General features: G+C 40.4%; 1 protein-coding gene across 3 annotated transcripts in view; it reads left to right on the top strand.

Moving 5' to 3' along the window:
- asap2a (ArfGAP with SH3 domain, ankyrin repeat and PH domain 2a) overlaps positions 1–19053 on the top strand; it is a 59027-nt gene that overhangs the window by 32251 nt on the left and 7723 nt on the right. For 2 of the 3 annotated variants that reach the window (XR_007884279.1, XM_051395981.1), the window contains exons 5-22: positions 4381–4430; positions 7632–7761; positions 8130–8215; positions 8331–8406; positions 8522–8608; positions 9064–9072; positions 9913–10016; positions 10695–10764; positions 11248–11335; positions 12519–12567; positions 12842–13008; positions 14801–14934; positions 15452–15546; positions 16354–16543; positions 16715–16800; positions 17256–17371; positions 18390–18457; positions 18570–18677. Coding sequence is in view for 2 of the 3 variants with exons in the window: in XM_051395981.1 (XP_051251941.1) it covers positions 4381–4430; positions 7632–7761; positions 8130–8215; positions 8331–8406; positions 8522–8608; positions 9064–9072; positions 9913–10016; positions 10695–10764; positions 11248–11335; positions 12519–12567; positions 12842–13008; positions 14801–14934; positions 15452–15546; positions 16354–16543; positions 16715–16800; positions 17256–17371; positions 18390–18457; positions 18570–18677 (1713 nt within the window). In the remaining variant the exon portion in view is untranslated. The remainder of the gene's footprint in view (positions 1–4380; positions 4431–7631; positions 7762–8129; positions 8216–8330; positions 8407–8521; positions 8609–9063; positions 9073–9912; positions 10017–10694; positions 10765–11247; positions 11336–12518; positions 12568–12841; positions 13009–14800; positions 14935–15451; positions 15547–16353; positions 16544–16714; positions 16801–17255; positions 17372–18389; positions 18458–18569; positions 18678–19053) is intronic. The other variant, XM_051395982.1, reaches the window with a different exon arrangement.

Below are 19053 nucleotides of genomic sequence, written 5' to 3'. Positions count from 1 at the left end.
ACAAGAATTATAAAGATTTGTGAATAATTGATGGTGTTTTCCAATCCACAAACAAATAAATACAACTTGAATAAATGTCAGCATTCAAGTTCATTAATCTGATAATATTCATATTTAAAAAGCAAAGTTTCCTGTGCATATAATGTATGTTTTTAAACGCAACATGCATTTGTGGATCATAGGCTGTGAACCTGTGTACACATGTTTAAGCAAATTGTAAATAAATGCAAAATTAAGACACAATTTTCTCTGTGGAAGGTTGCAGCAAGGACACTGAGAATACAGAGGGCAGGTAACAGCAAGGAAAACATTCACATTGAAGATGTAAAATCTAATTCCTAATTTTCTTTTAATGCATATAAAGTGCAATCTGGTATCTTAAAATGCTCCACAATTACTGCACCTGCGTGCAGCTATAATGGTCACTATTCCTTTTCATTTGATTTAACTCAGGGCTTAATGGCTTTCTGGTGGCTGTTGTTCCCCCAGAGCTTGTTTAATATTCTGCCGGTGCCGTCTTTGGCAATGAGTGCAATGAACTTACCCTGAGGGAGGCAGCTGCTAATGGCTCTGTGATTAGAGGGCTACCACCTAGCAACCTGTCACCGCTGTTACTCTGGTAAAAACCCACCATTTTCCAGCTCATCTACCTCCATGGCCATTTCACCAGAGGGCTATTTGTAAAAAAAAAAAAAAAAAAAGAAAAAAAGAAAGTGACCTTGTCATTTTTAGACTGCCATCACTTCTTGATTTTTAATCTGTACTTTCTGTAGCATTGATGGACTATAAGGCACAGAGAAGCAGGTGTTTGGGAAAGTACTGTAAAAAGCATTTGTTTTTAATTAAAGTTTTTACACAGGGTTCAGCTTCATCAGTGCTATCAAAAAAGGCTGCGGCATGGTCCCTGAAAGACCCAGTAATGTTATTATTGAAGATAAACTCCCTCACACACACACACACACACACACACACACACACACACACACACACTCTCCAGTCTGTGGAAAATGGAAAGTGCTGAGTCCACAAGACCGTTCTGCTAACAGCGGACTTTCAGAGTGGACGCTGGCATGATGTCATGCCTGCAGCCGACCCTCTCATCCTTTGCTTATTGACCGGTCTGTGTTTGTAACCCACCATGAGTCTTATCAGCTTATCACTATTCAGTTACAGTGTCTGGATAGTTGCTGCAGAATCCGCTGTGTTTGTGTAAGGAAGGAGTGCGAGGAGAGAGAGGTCTGTGGTCTAATTCTTTCGGAGTGAGCAGTGACTCAAGTCCAGCTGCACCTTGTCTCATTGTGGTTCAGTTAGCCCCAAAAAACACCCACGCATGCTCGCTTTTTGAGATTTTAGATAAGAGCAGATTATTAATTGAGGCTTTTCCTCATTTGTTTGCATATGACGTACTCTAAAAAACACTGTTGCTGCTGATGTTTTAGTTGAAGTAAAATACATTAAAGGACCAGAGTGTAGGATTTAGTGGCATCTAGTGGTGAAGTCGCAGATTTCAACCATTTGAGTGCAGCTCAGCCTACAGGCATATAGGAGGAACTATGGTGGCCCACAAAAGGCCCTTTCTAGAGTTGGGTTTGTCCGTTCTGGGCTACTGTAACACGGCAGTTCAACATGGTGGCCTCCGTGCAAAAGGACCTGCTCTATCTGTAAAAACAATACAACGATTCTTATTTTCAGGTGATTATACACTAATGAAAACATACCTATAAATATTATATTAAATTTGCCAACAGATCTTACTTACTGTTACACACTGGACCTTTTTTAAATGGTCAGTTCAACCAATCATTGTGGTATCTAACAATGCAGATATTGGTTTTATATGTCCAGGTTTTGTCTTTGTTGAGTTCTCTGCCTCCACTCCTAATGTGACCGAGGTGAATGGAATTTTATTTCTGGCTAGTTTGTGGCATGAGAAAAGGGAATTGTAACGGTTGCATGAGTTTGCAGAGGCACTGTAGTGTCCTGGTTGCTAACTACTTTCCTACACAGAAATACTCCCTATGGTCTGTGGATTAGGCAAAGTAATAGCCAGGAAATATTTATTCAAATAGTTGTTTAGTTGATTGACAGATAATTAATTTGCAATGATTTTTAACAGAGTTAGTAGAATTGTTTTTTTGCTTTGTTTTGTTTTTTGTGATTTGGATGAACAGAGGGTTCTGAGTGTTCACATCCAAAGGTAGACCAGTACTACAGACACAAACTAAACGCTAAATGCCTTCGTTGCTGCCGACCAGGTTGTACATTCATTACTGAGGTGGGAAAAGGTGTGAGGAATGTCAGACAGGAAGTGCTATTCCTGGACATGTGTGGTAGTAGGTAGTAAGAGGTGATAAGTTTGCAAATGGAGGCCCCTGCCAAGGGCATGACATTCCTCATCTGTCCTTTGGAGTCAGGGAATCAGGCTAGGAGCTTGCTGCTCTCTCTGGGAGTGTTTTGCCCCATGCCTTGGCCTATTCTCTGCCATTCCCTGCCCAGCAATGCCTGTATCTGGTATTTTTAGCCATTGGTACCATTTTTCTCCTCTCTCTGGGTCTGACATTTCCTTCCACTCACCCTCTCTTTTCTTTCTTGCTCTCTGTTGACCTGCAGTTTTAGCGGCTTCCTTTTTTTGCTTTTTCTTCTTCACAGACTCATTCTTTGACTTTGTTCTTTAGCTTCTTTTGTATTTTTATAGTCTTTTATTCTCTCTTTCCTCTGGTGGTTTCTGACCTCAAGCTGGTCGACTGAATGACTGAGTGCTCCTTGGCTTGGCCCAGTGAACCAGACCGTGATCCTGACAGGTTGAGCCTGCCACTCCTCTGCTGTTGAAGTGGAGGTCAACAGCAGGATCGCAGTCCTCTGTGGACCCTTAACAATGCACTCAAGCCATAGGCTGTCTGTCCAGGCGAGCAGAAATATGTGTGTTTTTCAGATTAAGCCAAATATGTGCTGCTTAAGTGCTAAATGTTAGGAGGGGTTTGACTAAAAAGCTTCACTTCAATGCCATGGTTCAGCAGATGCTTACTGTAGTTTTTGATATTCTGGCATGCTGTTAGGCAGACTTTCTTGGCATTTTGGCTCTGAGTATCAGGAGTGTAAGAAAATAAGGATACATTTTAGTATCATGATTGAGTCTCAAAAACGCTATCGACTCCAATGTTTAAACCCCCCCAACTGCTAGATAGCAATTTTATAAATGTAAACTGAGGACTATGATGTTGCAGATCCCATTGTTCTGGTTGCATAATAAATAATAAAGTTAACTTTTATGCATATGGTGGTGTGTTCAGTTCAGTTTTCCTAAAATCAGATTTTTTAAAAATCCCAATATAACACCTTACAGTATTGCAATATATCACAACACATAAAATCATAACCACTGTATTGTGATATGCATGGTTTTGCCAGATTCTTGCCAATACACAGCTCTAGTATTGGGCAACAATTCATTCTGTTTAATTGTATTTTTTAGACACGGCCAATTGCTCCCAGTAATGTCTGCTTTTGTTTGTCCTAATAACTGTTTAATCAGCAGCCCGGCGTTAGGGAGGTTTAATCAAGCTATTTTGCTCAAGCAGCTGTTGAAAGCACACCCATGACGATGAGAAATCAGCGTTGCCTGTTGTCGGTGTTCACAGAGGAATCACGTTACAAATGCCAGAAACAATCACACCGCACTCCTGCCTTCCCAAAAACCCTCCACAGTGACTTTCGTCCAGACACACACACACACACACAGAGACACACACACAGAGACACACACACACACACACACACACATACAGTAGCTTCGCTCATTAGTGAGAAAGGAAAGTATTTTAAACATGTGACAGTTTGTAAGCACTGACGATGATGATTGTGACATCTTTGTGATTCCTGGTTGCTGTAAATGGTGTTTAAATTCCTGTATACAGCTGTAGATATTTTTGGTGCCTACAGACTGTATCGTGATACGTATCGGTCGATTCTTTCCAAGGAATAGTTCCACAGTTTGGGAAATTTGCATGTTCGCAAGAGTTAGATGAGGAGATTGATACCATTTTCGTGTCTGTAAGTGAATACTGTATGAAGCTACTTCCAGCAGTCAGTTAACTTAGCTTACTGACTGGAAACCGGTAGAAACTGCTGTCCTGGCTCTGTCCAAACAAAATTGCCCCAAAATTCCCCTTCCTCAGCAGATGCGAGTTTTCCCAGTTGTCATAAAACTGTAGATGTTCAAAGCTCAATTTTTTTGAGAACTGCTACAGATTAAAAATTAATTCTTGACCCCCTGAAAACAACTTTTAGTAGCTGTACTAGAGCTTTTTGTCATGTCAAAAATGGTTGTTGTGTAATTTTCTATTAACTGATCACTTTCTTCTTTTGTGTTGTTTTTCACAGGATCTGAAAAAGCCTTTTGACAAAGCCTGGAAGGACTATGAGACAAAAGTGTAAGAAACCTAATTTGTATACTCAACAGCCTGTAATTTATTTTCCCTAACTAAAACCAGACGTTTGATGGTTTGTTAGTTAATTAGTTAAAATTGTTCAACATGCTGGCCCAGTGCCTCAAACCATGTGATTACACAGTCATCATTAATTTAAATATATCAGCTCAGCTGTTCAGACTTGTTGTAACTTGCTGATTTAAAGCCATACATGTCTCAGTTGGTACGTTAAAATGAAGTGTGCACTATGTGTCTTGTCTCTGTCTCGACTAACCGCTCTCCCCCTCTAACCTCCCCCCTGTGATTATCTGTCAACACATCCTTGATAATGTGAATAACCACCCCTCACTATCACCTACCCACCTATCCACACTGAGACACCATTTCCACTGACGCACCATTGTGATTGTGCATGGAAAAGACCACATGACATTTTATAGCACTTTCATATATTTTACAAGCTGCAAAGGACATTCTTTACTGAAAGGGTAATACATCTTCTCTCCAAACTGTTTCGATCAGACAGTACGGGCTTTGTACTGACATCGAGAGTTCAACCGGATGCTATGTGACCGCCCCAATTTATTCTTATGATTTGACTCTATTGATGGCAAACCAAGGTCATCAATTAGAGTTCAGTTTTCTGCCTGATTGGAAAACCACCCAAACACCCCGACATAGCCTGACACTTTTCTTTATCAATGATCCTGTGGTCGCCTCTGATCTCTCTGCTGTCTGCTGTCAATAATAGGCTGTTAAAATATTCACAGACACAGAGAGATACATTGATTTGATCTTAACACAGCGTTGATTTCTGATTCCTGATTTGTTTTTGCAAGCTCTTTGCATCCGACAGCCGAGTTTGAATTCTGTTTTCAGCCTCCGGGTTGAGAGTTGATTCACTTTGAATGCTGTTAATTCAGGTAGAGTGTTTAATCTGAAACGTAATTAGTAAAGTTTTCCCTAAATTTCAATGCAGAACGAGTCTGCGAAAAGTTATTATCTCTGTCTTGTGTGCCTAATTTGTGAATCACTCCCTGAACTGACAGGACTGAAAGTGAATGGATTCTCAGCCCAATCATCAGTTGAACATCAGTTTGGCTCGCAGCCAAACAGTCTGGCTAACATGTGTCTCTCTATTAGTCGCAGCCCTGATGATGCTGTAAGGCTGTCAGGGCTGAAGATTCATGTGCTGACAAAGGCCAGCAGTGTACTCTCGATGCAAGTTAATTTGGCTTGTTCACTCTGGCAAAAATGGCGAGTTTACGACCAAAAGCAAAAGCTGTCGTAACTTACTGTTTATTGATGTCTTCAAGGCTGAGTGTTTCTGGTTTTCTGACAATATCTGAGACAGTTACACTGGTAAAAACAAACAGCTTTAGTTTCTTTGGGATTGCAGAAAGAGAAAGGAAACTGACTTTAATTGTGTCTCCTCCAACAAAGCCTTTGTGAACATGCCAAATTTTGTCTCATTGCTAGTATCCTGCCTGCCGAACAATAATTATTATCAATACAACTGCAGCTAGATATAGACTAAAGAGTGAAACCCAGTCACGATGTGCCGGCACCACCTTGCTTGAGAGATATTGTGAAACAGCAGGATTAAGGAGAATTTCCTCTTTTGGTGCCACATCATGACTCACAATATAAAGGGAGTAACATGGCAGTTGCGAATGAATGTTAAAGGAATAGTTGGACATTTTGGAAGAGTTAGTTTTGCTTAGCTTAGCTTAAAGCCTGACATAAAGTGGAAAACAGCTAGCCTGGCTCTGTCCAAAGTAAACAATATCTGCCTACCAGCATAGCTGAAGCTCACTTATTCACATGCTAATTAATAAAATATGTAATATACACATATATTTCCCAAAATGTCAAAGTATTCCTTTAAGACTAGTTGATAGTTTTAAGAATGTCTCAGTCCTATCGTCTTTAAAGTTCCTCTTTAAAGTTGAGGAATGGCCTTATAGTATTTATTTGTTTTGTCATAAACTGCACTGAGCCTAGCTGCAAGGGAATGAAGTCTGTCTTGATGCACATGAACCGGGCTGAACGAGTTTTAGCGTACACGCCGTCCCTGTGAGAGGGAACCAACTGCTGCATCCTTTTTTGTAGGGAATATGCTGTCAGAAAATAAAAAACAGCATATGGAAAAGAATGCCCTGTTGCATGGATTGGTGCCTCCCCTCTTATGTGTGGTGTGTTTTCCTGATTGCCTGTGCGAGATACTGTATGCAGAGTTTACGGTGTTTGTGATAAATCAGCCCTGAATACTGACTTTCAGGCAACCTGGTGTCTGAAAGGTTTCACCAGAACCAGTGCAAGAATGCATTTACATTTTTAAACCTTAATTTAATTTGCCCATGCCCTTCTACATATTTCCCTGACTTTTTAAAACAGTAAACCTGTCCTCTATATAATACTACTTACACATAACCAGACACCTAATGCACATCAATTATGTATAAAGATAGATTCCCCTTGTTGGGGACTGAACTGAACGGTAATATAAGAGACAGTCTAACTCACTCAGTGAGGACTGCCAAGTGCAGTGATTCCCGCTAGCTGACATCTGCTTTCTAATTTCTTCTGCTTTTGTGTGCCAGTTTCAATTGCCACCATCAGTGAGAAACAACAGCAGCAAGTGTCTGATAAGAAGCTTTATGCTAATTGTGGAAAAGTTGACACCCTCCAAATGCACAGATGAGCCTTGTGCAGTTTAACCCCCGGTGCAATTAGCCAGATGTTTCTCCTCTGCAAATTTAGTCCATTTACTTCAGTACATTGTACATCTGGAAATGCAATACTGTAACGTAGATAATGACTGTTTGCTGTGCATCTGAATGGCATCTTTAGTTCTGCTGTCTGGGAGGATACAACCCCTCCCTGTGAAAGAGGATGCGTTTCAGGACGCCGCTATTAACATCACAACAGCACTTAAAAACACATCACATGCCTTCTTTTTAAAGTTTTGTAGACGTTTTACCACCTGGATGGCTTAGTTTAAACTACACAGACACACTCCAGTCATCTCTAACCTCACAGTTAAACTAACAATCTCTAACCCATAACCTCATCCAACAATCTTTGTCTGCCAGACAGCAATGGGGCTGATTTCTACACAATACCACACTTTATTGTGAGTTTATGGTGCTGTCATGGATGTTCTGTGTGCTATTTGACCCCTGTGATGTCACTTCCTGCCAGCACCAAGATAGAGAAGGAGAAGAAGGAGCACGCGAGGCAGCACGGGATGATCAGGACGGAAATCAGTGGGGCAGAAATTGCTGAAGAGATGGAGAAGGAGAGAAGATTCTTCCAGCTGCAGATGTGTGAGGTTAGTATAATGAGACTAATGAGTGAGCCCTGACTTATTTAAATATGTTTCCTAAAGAATCAATTTACAAGGGAAGTTTAATTCTAAAATGAAACATGTTAAAGATGGAAAATGACTGCACACAGATAGTAGTGGAAAAATAGGAGGCTAGCCTCTTGGAATACAAATCTTATATTATATAATTATGTTTGAGCAGTCTGTCCCTCTTTGAAGTTTTATTTTAATAAAACATCACTTGGAAGATAAAGATTTTTACTTTGAAGCGTCTTGATACGAGATGAAAGCGATGTACATGTTTGAGATGGAGCCTGAGTTGCCTGAACTGGCCTCACCCTGTCTGACTGAATCTGTATTCAATTTGTTTACAGTATCTCCTCAAAGTCAATGAGATCAAAATCAAGAAGGGGGTGGACCTGCTGCAGAATCTCATCAAGTACTTCCACGCGCAGTGCAAGTATGACATAGCACTAGTTGGTTTATACAATTTAAGTCACTCAAATATAAATGCACCCCTATTTTGTGGAAGTTCTGAGATGCTAATGTGTTAAATTCATGTGTTTCCTGTTCAGTTTCTTTCAGGACGGTCTGAAAGCCGTGGACAACCTGAAGCCTTCCATAGAAAAACTGGCCACAGATCTGCACACGGTGAGAAAACCAGCAGTTCTGATATCTTCATCCCTTCGCTTGACTCTTTCGTTTCCGTCATAAAATATGCATCCTATGTTTCTACTCTGTTCTTTCTCTCTTTCCTATACGACAGATAAAGCAGGTGCAGGATGAAGAGCGGAAACAGCTGACTCAGTTACGAGAAGTCCTCAAGTCAGCGCTACAGGTGGAGCAGAAGGAGGTAAGACACCACACACACACACACACACACACACACACACACACACACACAGCTGAAGGTCTTCTGTACTCAAAGTCAAAGAACATGTCAGTCAAATATTGCATTTTAATCCTTTTAATCCCTCTAAATCTGCCCTAAAGTCAGACTATATTTGATATAAACAATCCTGAACCACATTAACCACCTTTTTTTTTAACATAGTTGGTAGTAATTTATGCTTGTATCAGCTAATTAACAAGCACATTCCTGATTAAATCTCTTGTGAAAAGGCTGAGGTGTTTCCTATGTTTTCATACATGCATTGATATTTTCCATTTTGTCCTCCTCCCGAATGAGTGGACGTGATTTTTAACTGACCCCAGGCCTGTGCTCAGTGAACTATTAAATATGCTCCTGGTCTCACCTGAAGATTGTTTTCTTCTTTCCTTTGCTGCCTCCGTCTTTTGTGAAACAAGTCTAGGAGAGTAAGTGGAAGTCTTGAAAAAAAAAAAAATTCCTTTTCTGTGGTTGTTTGCATCCTGTTTTCATTGTGGTGTTGCTTCAGTTGTAGTTGCTACATCAGTGTTTTCTTTTACTGCAGCGCATAATCTATGTTTGTGTGGCATTGCTGCATTGTTTCAGTGCTTTGGTTCATTTAAGTTGTTGCTTTTTTATTTTAAATGACTTTTCAATGAGAAAAGCATCCCTGCTCTACCGAGATTGTCCTGCTGGCTCTGTGTGTCTGCTGATAACGGCACACACCAGTAAAATCATCAAAGTCCCGTCAACGCCTGCCTTCAGAAGTTGTCCTCTCTGCTTCCCGTAGGGTTTCCACAAAGGAAATGACATCACTTGTACAAAAATCTGGCCTTTGTTTGGTCCTTGTTGTTGTTGCATTGCAGTCAAACCTGAATGTCAAAAAGATAAATCAAGTTAAATTGAATCTAGTTCATGTTTTATCTGTTCAAACTCATCCAGGCTATGATTTGTCTTTTGATTCTTCAGATTTTACCTGTTTGATTCTGATTCAGAGGTGTGAAAGCTCCTCTTATTTTCTTATCCCCATGTGTACAAAATCATTCAGGCTCACAGCAGCAAGCTTCCTATTGTTGTCTATACTTGCTTCAAAATTCTCAGAGGAGACCAAGAAGCAGAGCGTAAATCAGAGCCATTTAACCCTTCAGTGGCTCCCATTTGACTGCAAAGTGGATTTGCAAATCCAACATGCAGCACCTGCTTTTTATTGGATTTTTATTTTATTTTTATGAAGCCTCTGATTTGTTGTTTCCGTTTGTTTGTGTGTGTGCGTGTGTGTATTTCCCCAGGAATCACAGGTCCGGCAGAGCACCACCTACAGCCTGCACCAGCCACAGGGTAACAAGGAGCACGGCACCGAGCGCAGCGGGTACCTTTACAAGAAAAGTGACGGGTGAGTTTTTAAAATAACTTTAAAAACTCTAATAAAGATCAGTTGTGATACTGTATGTGGAAAAAAAACATAGTTTACTATACATAATAGTTATAGAAGTATGTTTTACTTTTGTAATATACATCAAAATAAGATTTTTCATAGTACAAAGCAAAACAAAGATTTGCACCTTTTGCAACCTACAATTATTTAATTACGGATTAACCTGCTGTTAACTTCTCATTTGATCAATTAATAGTTTAGTCTATAAAATGTCTCAATATAACGTGTATATATAGGCCCGTCACAGTTTACTAGAGCCCAAGGTGGCGCCTTTAAATTGTTTGTTTTAACTGTCAGATAACAGATTTTCGCTTTACGATGATATAAAACGGAGAAAAGCAGCAAATTCTCCCGTTGGAGAAGCTGGAACCAGAGATATTTGCTGATGTGGATTTGAAAAACATTTAATCATTTATCAAAATTGATCAATCAGTTAATAAACTAATTGTTTCAGCTCTAGAACTAGTGATGCAGCTTTTTTAAGTGTAGAAATGAATACACTGCTCAGCCCGTGTGTCATAACTAATGCATGTGTTCTGTATTATAACGCGATCATATTAAATATTTCATAAGTTGCCTCTGTGTGTGTGCGTGTGTTTGTGTGACGCACTAATCTCGGTCTCCTGTGTGTCACAGGTTGAGGAAAGTGTGGCAGAAGAGAAAGTGCACAGCAAAGAACGGATACCTCACAATCTCACACGGCACAGTAAGACAACAAAAGCGTTTTTTGTGTCCAAACTCATAAGACAGGGGAGATGCGATTGTCCCGATTATAACAAATTCCCATTTAGATACACACATATGAGACCAGACCTCCACACACTGATGATTGATTTCACTCTCACAGTCGTCCCACACATTACAGTGTCAGTGTCCTGGCTGCAGGCCGTCTCCCCGGCCAGTCATTATCCTCACTCATTAACCATGAATATATTAACAGAGAGCAGCAGAGAGCAGAGGCCCAGTTCATAAGTTAACATTCCTCTCACATCGCTGCCTCAGTCTCTTTAAACTTGAACTCCATTTGTTCCCATATAAAGATTTCGCTCTGGCCCGATCAACTCCTCTCACCAGCGCAGTTCATCTCACACGTAGTGGCTTATCAGATGTTTCATTTGGCTCCGGCAGCAGTCTGATACGGTTAAACACAACACTCTGTACCCTTCCTCCCGCTCTCTCTCTCTGGCAGGCTAACCGGCCGCCTGCTAAACTCAACCTGCTCACCTGCCAGGTGAAACACAATCCTGAAGAGAAGAGAAGCTTTGACCTCATATCCCGTAAGTTCAAACCTCTCTCTCTCTTTGCCTTCTGCTGCTTCCCTTCCCTTTTTGTCTGTGCGCACTGTTCGCCACCCAATTTGTGCATGTTGCACTCAGATGCCTCATTTTAATTAGCTCTATTCATCCAGGAAGCAGCAGGCCAAGATTCGTTATGCAGCTGTGTGGATTTCAAATGTTTATTTTTTATTTAGCAAGCAGAAGCAGGCTAAAGATAAGATGATTTTCCAGTAATTTTTTCCTGTTGAGTCAGAATCACTTTTATTGGCCAGGTGTGAGTGTACATACAAGGAATTTGATGCTGGTTTCATGTTGCTCTCAATGTACATACACAGAAACAGGCATACATACAGCTAACCAGGGCAACAAGCTTGAGAAGGTAAACATAAACTGCTATGTACAGATATATGTATGTATATATATATATGTGTGTGCGTGTGTGTAAACAACAGCAACACTTCACTACAAATTTGACCAATCGTTTAAGTTTCCTGTGCAAACGTTGAGACATACGTCACCAAACTCACTGTTGACATTAACTGAGAAAAAATTAATAATGACAATAATTGTTGACATTGTTTATTCTTCCCTAAATTGTCAATTTCTGTCAAATAAATGATGTTAAAAGCACTTTTGAAGCTGTACACTCTGCAGACGTTTCCACATCAGACGCTCAACAGTTAATTTGGAATCAATAGCCCATTGCAGACTTCTGTCTTGTGGGGCCAGACTGTGAGAGGGGCATTTTTTATTAACATATTGACAGTAGAAAGATGACAGGAAACGATTGGGGGAGAGAGAGAAGGGGAATGGCACGCAACAAACATTGGGGTTCTCGTTCATTCAAGGTTTTTCCACACAGAAGAGACACTGGGATTGAGCTGGAGAGGCTAAGCTTCAGCCACTGGAGACACGACATAGTTTAAGTTGCTTTGGATACAGTGGTGTAAAAATAGTAGTCAGTCTCCCTGGTTACTGGCAAGTGATTCACATCTGAAGACAAGAGAAATAAGAGCTAAGAGTTTTTTTGTTGTTGTTTTTGTTCCGCAGTTCACCGTCAGTCTGACCTGTCAGTAGGAGACTTTAATGCCCTCTATAGGGCAACGCTTTTTACTCCATCTCCACTGCTCTTTGATTCCTGTTCTCCTCTTCCTTTGTGTCATTCATTTCTTTTTTGTTTCAGACGACAGAACGTATCACTTTCAGGCCGAGGACGACCAGGACTGTCAGATGTAAGTGCCTGTTCCTTCCTTCCCCTGTGCCTAAGTGCATCCTGTTTACCACCTCGGCCACTTTCCACACATGTCCTGCCTCACACCCAGTCAGAGGCTTGGCCTTGTCTTTACCTCCCACCTCCTGCCCTTTTACTCCCGTCTTCTTCCCCCTTTTAACTCCCTCATTTTCTATTCACATAACTTTCTGCTTCGTCTGCTCCCATCCCCTCCACTCAACCTAGTTCTCCTTTTCCTCTGTCCTTATTCTCATTTTCATCTGCCTCTCGTCCAGCTGGATCTCGGTGCTACAGAACAGTAAGGAGGAGGCTTTGAATCAGGCCTTTAAAGGGGACCAACATGTCGGCGAGAACAACATCGTGCAGGAGCTGACCAAGGCGATCTTGGGAGAGGTCAAGAGGATGACGGGAAACGACGTGTGCTGCGACTGCGGAGCGCCCAGTGAGTGGCAAAGACCCCTCACCTCACAATTGATCAAAACAACTTTTATCTTTAAATGATTGTTGCTGACAAAAAGGATCACACCACTGGTTTTGTTTGTTTTAAGCTTATTGACTACAAATCAAACATACTTTACATTATCGCTGACCTTTTTTCTACCTTCCAGGCAACATTAAGTTATCATTTTATTTTACTGAGGTTTGTAAATCAACTTGCTCAGACACAATACTTGCTTGAGGCAAGTAATTCAATCATGGTAAACATGTCATTATTGTTTACATTTGATTGTTTTGTTCCAGTTACGTGATCATTGCATGATAATAGCTAAAAGCTAGGCAATACATTGCTGTGGGTAGGGGCGGCAACGAAAGATATTTTAACCACCTAAAGAAATGGAAATAACCAAATCCACATTGCGACAATGCTGACAACCATATTTAGAATCCAACTCATAAATTTAAAAATCATTCTTGAAAACACCACAAAACATACTTTTAAAAATTGTCCTGGACAGAGTTCAATGTCAGGAATTGAGATCACTCCATAATCAGGCATTTCTTACCATCAGGTAACTGTTATAGCTATATATCGACCTTAAGCTGCAGTAACTATAATAATACTACTGCCACAATGCAGGCACAGTCCTTCTTTTACTTTTCTTTTTTTACATTTATTACAAATTAAAATTTCCATTTAAAATAAAACCTTTAATGTGATTAAGACACTAACAGATTGATGTCTTCCCAATGTCGTCACATGTAATCTGTTTTGTAGAGTTGTCCGTACTGATGGATTTTTGGCTGGATTCTGTCCTTTTGAGTGAATTAAAAACATGTCGCCTTCACTCAGCAGCTAGAACAAAAGGTGCTTTTCCAAATTTAAAGAAGTGCTGCATGGATTTTACGCAAGATGTCACAGCAGCGGTAACGTCATTAATTATTTAAATCTCTGGACACGGGGACTGGATCAGTCAGGATCTTACAGTGGTTATCCACCGTTCAGTGGTTAAAATCCCATTTAATTTATGAGAGAATATCCCAGGAATCCCAGAAAAATATATTTTTGGGAAGCTTTGACTTTTTGCTTCCTGACTTCCTGCTAACAATATGAACGCTGCAGATTTTAAGTATGTTTAGGACTAAATGAACAGAAATGATTTGCTGCCTGGTAATCAATCTTAAAATGAGTGATTGCAAAGTGTCAGCAGTGATGTATGTAGATATTTATGAGCCTGAAGCCTGTAAAACCACCGGTATGGTCTTGGTCTGGTGAGTCCTTGGCTCAGCAGATGTTGAAACTCTTGCAGACTGGATCCTCTGCGTTTGTGGAGATATTCTGTCACAACTTTGAAATAATTTTTTTCTGAAACGCATGAAGCCCCCCAATAATATTTCTCAAATCCCATGTAATTCCCACCTGCAGACATGTTTATGCTCTAACATACTGTACATTGCATACACATGCAGTATATCCACACATATATATATATATATATATATATATACGCAGAGTATCTAGGCCAGACTTAGCTACAGTTGAGCTTGGTCACTTTCATCTGACACTGAGAGATAGTGAAAACACCTTCAGGCAGCTATTACATTTCCAGCGCTCACAGCTTTCCACAAGGACACATCAAAGTTGGCTCACATGCTGCAGGAATTACTTTGCTTTTGTGGTTTTTGCCCAAAGGAGAGCCATGTCACCAAAATTCATTTCATTACTCTTTTCCCTCATGTGTAGTTTTACCTCCTCCTCTCTCCGTTCTCTTGACTTTTCCTTCTCTCTTTCTTAGACCCGACATGGCTGTCCACCAACCTGGGCATCCTAACTTGCATTGAATGTTCGGGGATCCACAGGGAGCTGGGAGTCCACTACTCCAGGATCCAGTCGCTCACTCTTGACGTACTCAGCACCTCAGAGCTCTTGGTAAGTCACAGCTTTTGTGGCAGCTTGAATGGTGTTGTATTGTAATGATTTCCCATTAGAAATCTGTTTTTAGGCAGGATAAAACTGGAGGAGAGGACGGGTGGGAGCAAAGACGAATGAGTAAATTTGAGAGGAGCATCCTCCCAGGCCTCCTCTCTCCTCTAGTTTTCCTCTGGAAGTCTCCACACTCAGAATAGCTGACATTTTTTTTGGCTTTTCTAATCACTGTTTGGTGCAGAGATTTACCGCCTGTGGGATGGTTGGGATTAAATGCTTCCAGTCGTGATTGCTTTCCTCAGCGCCAGTCGTGTTCGCCACAATCAGACAGGCGTTGTGCTGTTTATAAGGCTCCACACACACAGTTTAGGTTCTGTACCGCATCCATATGGACGTGTGAGCTCAACTGGCAGACACGATGACTTTTGAATTAATGCATGTGTTGCAGAAAATGGCTCGTATGACCAGTTTCAATATGTGTATGTGTCTATGTCCGTGTTTGTGTGTGTGTGCTCCACAGCTGGCCAAGAATGTGGGGAATGCAGGCTTTAATGAAATCATGGAGGCTTGTTTAAGTGCTGAAAATGTGGTGAAACCCAACCCATCCAGTGACATGTAAGTCACCCCTCTAACTTCTCTCCTCCACACTCAATCTGCCCCCCATACACCTCTCCCTCAACTCTCTCTCTCTCTGTTCTCACTCGTATTGTATTACATTCAATCAACAATTAAAGACACCAGCACTGTGACATATTGGCACATTTTAACCAGCGACGTACTGAGGCTTAAAAGGGTTAAAATACAATAATTATATATCAACACATTTTCACATGTAAGATTTTGGGTATAATATTTTTACACATTTGCAGATTGATCACATTTTATTACTGATATTCTTTGGTAAAGCTGTTTAAAATCTGTTCCAGACAACATGGAGGAACATTTTGCTGTCATCGTTTGCTTTACAGGACAGCTATTTATTTATTTCTCAAACAAAATGTGCATGTTATAGATACGTTTCTTATAGTCGAGTAGTAAGATATACACAGTTGACTAGCTGATGTTGTCAGGAAACAATTAATAATGATATTTTTCTCAGAATTTGAAATGGCCTATATTCTTCAAGTTATTTTACTGTGGTTAAAAAGAAAACATCTATCTCAAGTTATCCAAACAGATTAAAGCTAACTGTATGAGACTTGTGTATAACACTTTTTATTTCCTTGCAATTTAAACCCAATTATGAAACTCAATCAAGCACTGAAATGCTGTCAGTTAATCACAATTAATGTATAATTTAGTGTGTTTATTAACCAGTTATGATCAGTGGCTTTTGATTAGTGCATCCCCAGTGTTCCATTCACATTAAGAGAAGTGACACAGCTGTAACTGAGCGGCTGCCTCCTCTTCATCTCCCACCAGGCAGGCGAGGAAAGACTTCATCACGGCCAAATACACCGAGAAACGTTTCGCCAGGAAGAAGTGTCCTGATTCGACGTCGCGGCTCCACACGCTGTGCGATGCAGTGAAGGCCCGGGACATCTTCTCGCTCATCCAGGTCTACGCAGAGGGGGTCGACCTCATGGAGCCCATACCTCTGGCCAACGGACACGTCAGTACACAACATATTTGACTGAGACTTCCCTTTTCCACCTGGAGTCTGACTTCCTACTCATAATAATCCTTCTTGCTCTTTAAGTTCCTCCACGATTCTCAACACATGCCTCATATTCTTAGAGGGGATATGGAAACGTTACGCAACTGTTTTATCTTTTCATTTCAGGAACAAGGAGAGACGGCCCTTCATCTCGCAGTCAGACTGGTGGATAGAACGTCTCTTCACATCGTCGACTTCCTCACTCAGAACAGGTAAACAAAGCGCAAGAAAACAACAGAGGACCACAATACATTTGCACTTCACTTCATTTGTACCTACAGAATGCAGTAAGCTGGAATGGAAACATTGAACACACCACCATATAAAAGAATGAGCTTGACATAACATCGGATGGATGTCTCTTAACACTTAATTAAAATTAAAATAGTTTGAAAGACCAATTTGTTTATTGACAGGCGTTATTCTTGTCCACTTATTTCACTTGTCCTTTTTTCTCTTTATTAGATTGAATGTATTTGCTTAATTGTTAATTTTTTTGTCTTTTTGTATTGTGTCATTGTGTTTTCTATGTTCCATTTATAAAAAAACAAAACAAAAAAAACTTGTTCAAATAGTGTTTAAATATTTTACATATTACACAACTGCAAAAAAACAGAAATGATTTGACTAAATATGTTTTCCTCTATCTGTCTGTGTCCCCTGGCAGTCTGAATTTGGACAAGCAGACAGTGAAAGGCAGCACAGCGCTGCACTACTGCTGCCTGACCGACAACAGCGAGTGTCTGAAGCTGCTGCTGCGGGGGAAGGCCTCCATAGAGATTGGTAAGGAAAACACACGAGCAGCCAACAGGACCACCGTGGTGTGTTCACTGTCCATCTCTGTCCTTCTTATTTCCTCTTTTCTTTTTCTCGGTTACACCGTTTATTCGACATCTATCACAAGTTTGTGTGTTGAAATTCTACCTGTTCTCAATAGCTAGTTAGTAACTAGTTGCAAACTTTCAGAATTTTATAATCAATGATAATTGATAAGAATGATTAGACTAATATCACACTTGGAGGATTTTGTGGATTAAACTGAAATACAGTATACACTATAAAGTATGTAACAGAAATGCTGCTCACTTATTAATGCATCAGTGATACTAATCCTATAATACATACATGCATTATGGAAGGGGCTCATTTACATAATGAGTACTTATATGTTTAATACTTTAAGTACTTAATACTTATGCTCTTTATCTTTTAAGTAATATTTTGAATGCAGATCTTTTGCTGGTGACGGCATTTTTACATTGTTGTAACATTACTTTAACAGTACTAAACTTACTAAGTAAATTATCTGCACAGTTCTTCCACCATTGTCTCACACAAATGTTTTCTCTCGCTGCCTCTCATCCTCTCACACACACAAACACAAACAAACAAACACACACACACACATATACACACACACACACACACACACACACACATATACACACACACACACACACACACACACACACACACACACACACACACACACACACCCCTCAGTCCAAGTCTTTCAGGTTTACTTCCCAGAGGTGCAGGCTTTGCCAAATGACCATGGCAACTCTTTCTCACAACACTAATCTTTCTGCCGCGCTCTGACATCAACAAAACAGCCAGATAATAGATACATAGCGAGGGAGGACAGGGAAAAACCAGAGAGTTGTTCAGTGTGGGAAACAGTCTAATTACACATTTCTCATGTCACAGTGAAACGGGAGGAAAGCAAATGGGCTGCGTGTTAGTGCTCATGTGGCATGTGGATACAACAGTGATTATATGTTTCTGTTGTTTTCCCTTGCAGCTAATGAGGCCGGGGAGACACCGCTGGATATTGCTCGGAGGCTCAAACACCTACAGTGTGAGGAGCTGGTGAGCTCACTATGTTTAGACTTGGCTTATGCCTGCAAACATATTGCTTCCTGAAACCATGTTAGAGTTCTCAGTCACTTGTGTTTGTGTGTATTTGTTTGTGTGTGTATAGTTGAACCAAGCGCTGGCAGGGAAATTCAACGCCCACGTCCATGTTGAATATGAATGGTGTCTGCAGCATGAAGACTTGGATGAAAGTGATGAAGATCTGGATGAGAAGGTGAGATACACTCTTGTCCAAAGAAGAGTTGACAAAGGTCTTCACAGCTAGGCAAGAAAACCAGAATAATTAAGTTAATAAACAGAACATATTTTAAGTGAAATGATGATGAAACAAACCCTAAAGAATTCCTTATTAGTTTTGTTACTAAAAGAAAATGTATTGTCCTCCCAAAAATAAAAAGCTGAATTTATTATTCCTTTTCAACTTTTTAATCCATGTTTGCATATAAAGCAGTCTTACCACATTAGGAGTGTTTCTGCCTGAAAGTACTGAACTTGTAGCGTTTTTGTTATTTTTTAAATGCATTGCATTTGGAGACTTTTTGTGTAATATCATTTCATAAAGTCTGAGTTTGTGGGTACGTTTTCCCTGA

Source organism: Dicentrarchus labrax, unplaced genomic scaffold (assembly GCF_905237075.1).
Source record: "Dicentrarchus labrax unplaced genomic scaffold, dlabrax2021, whole genome shotgun sequence".
In the NCBI taxonomy this organism is placed as follows: domain Eukaryota; kingdom Metazoa; phylum Chordata; class Actinopteri; family Moronidae; genus Dicentrarchus; species Dicentrarchus labrax.
This window is presented reverse-complemented; position numbering and strand designations above follow the sequence as displayed.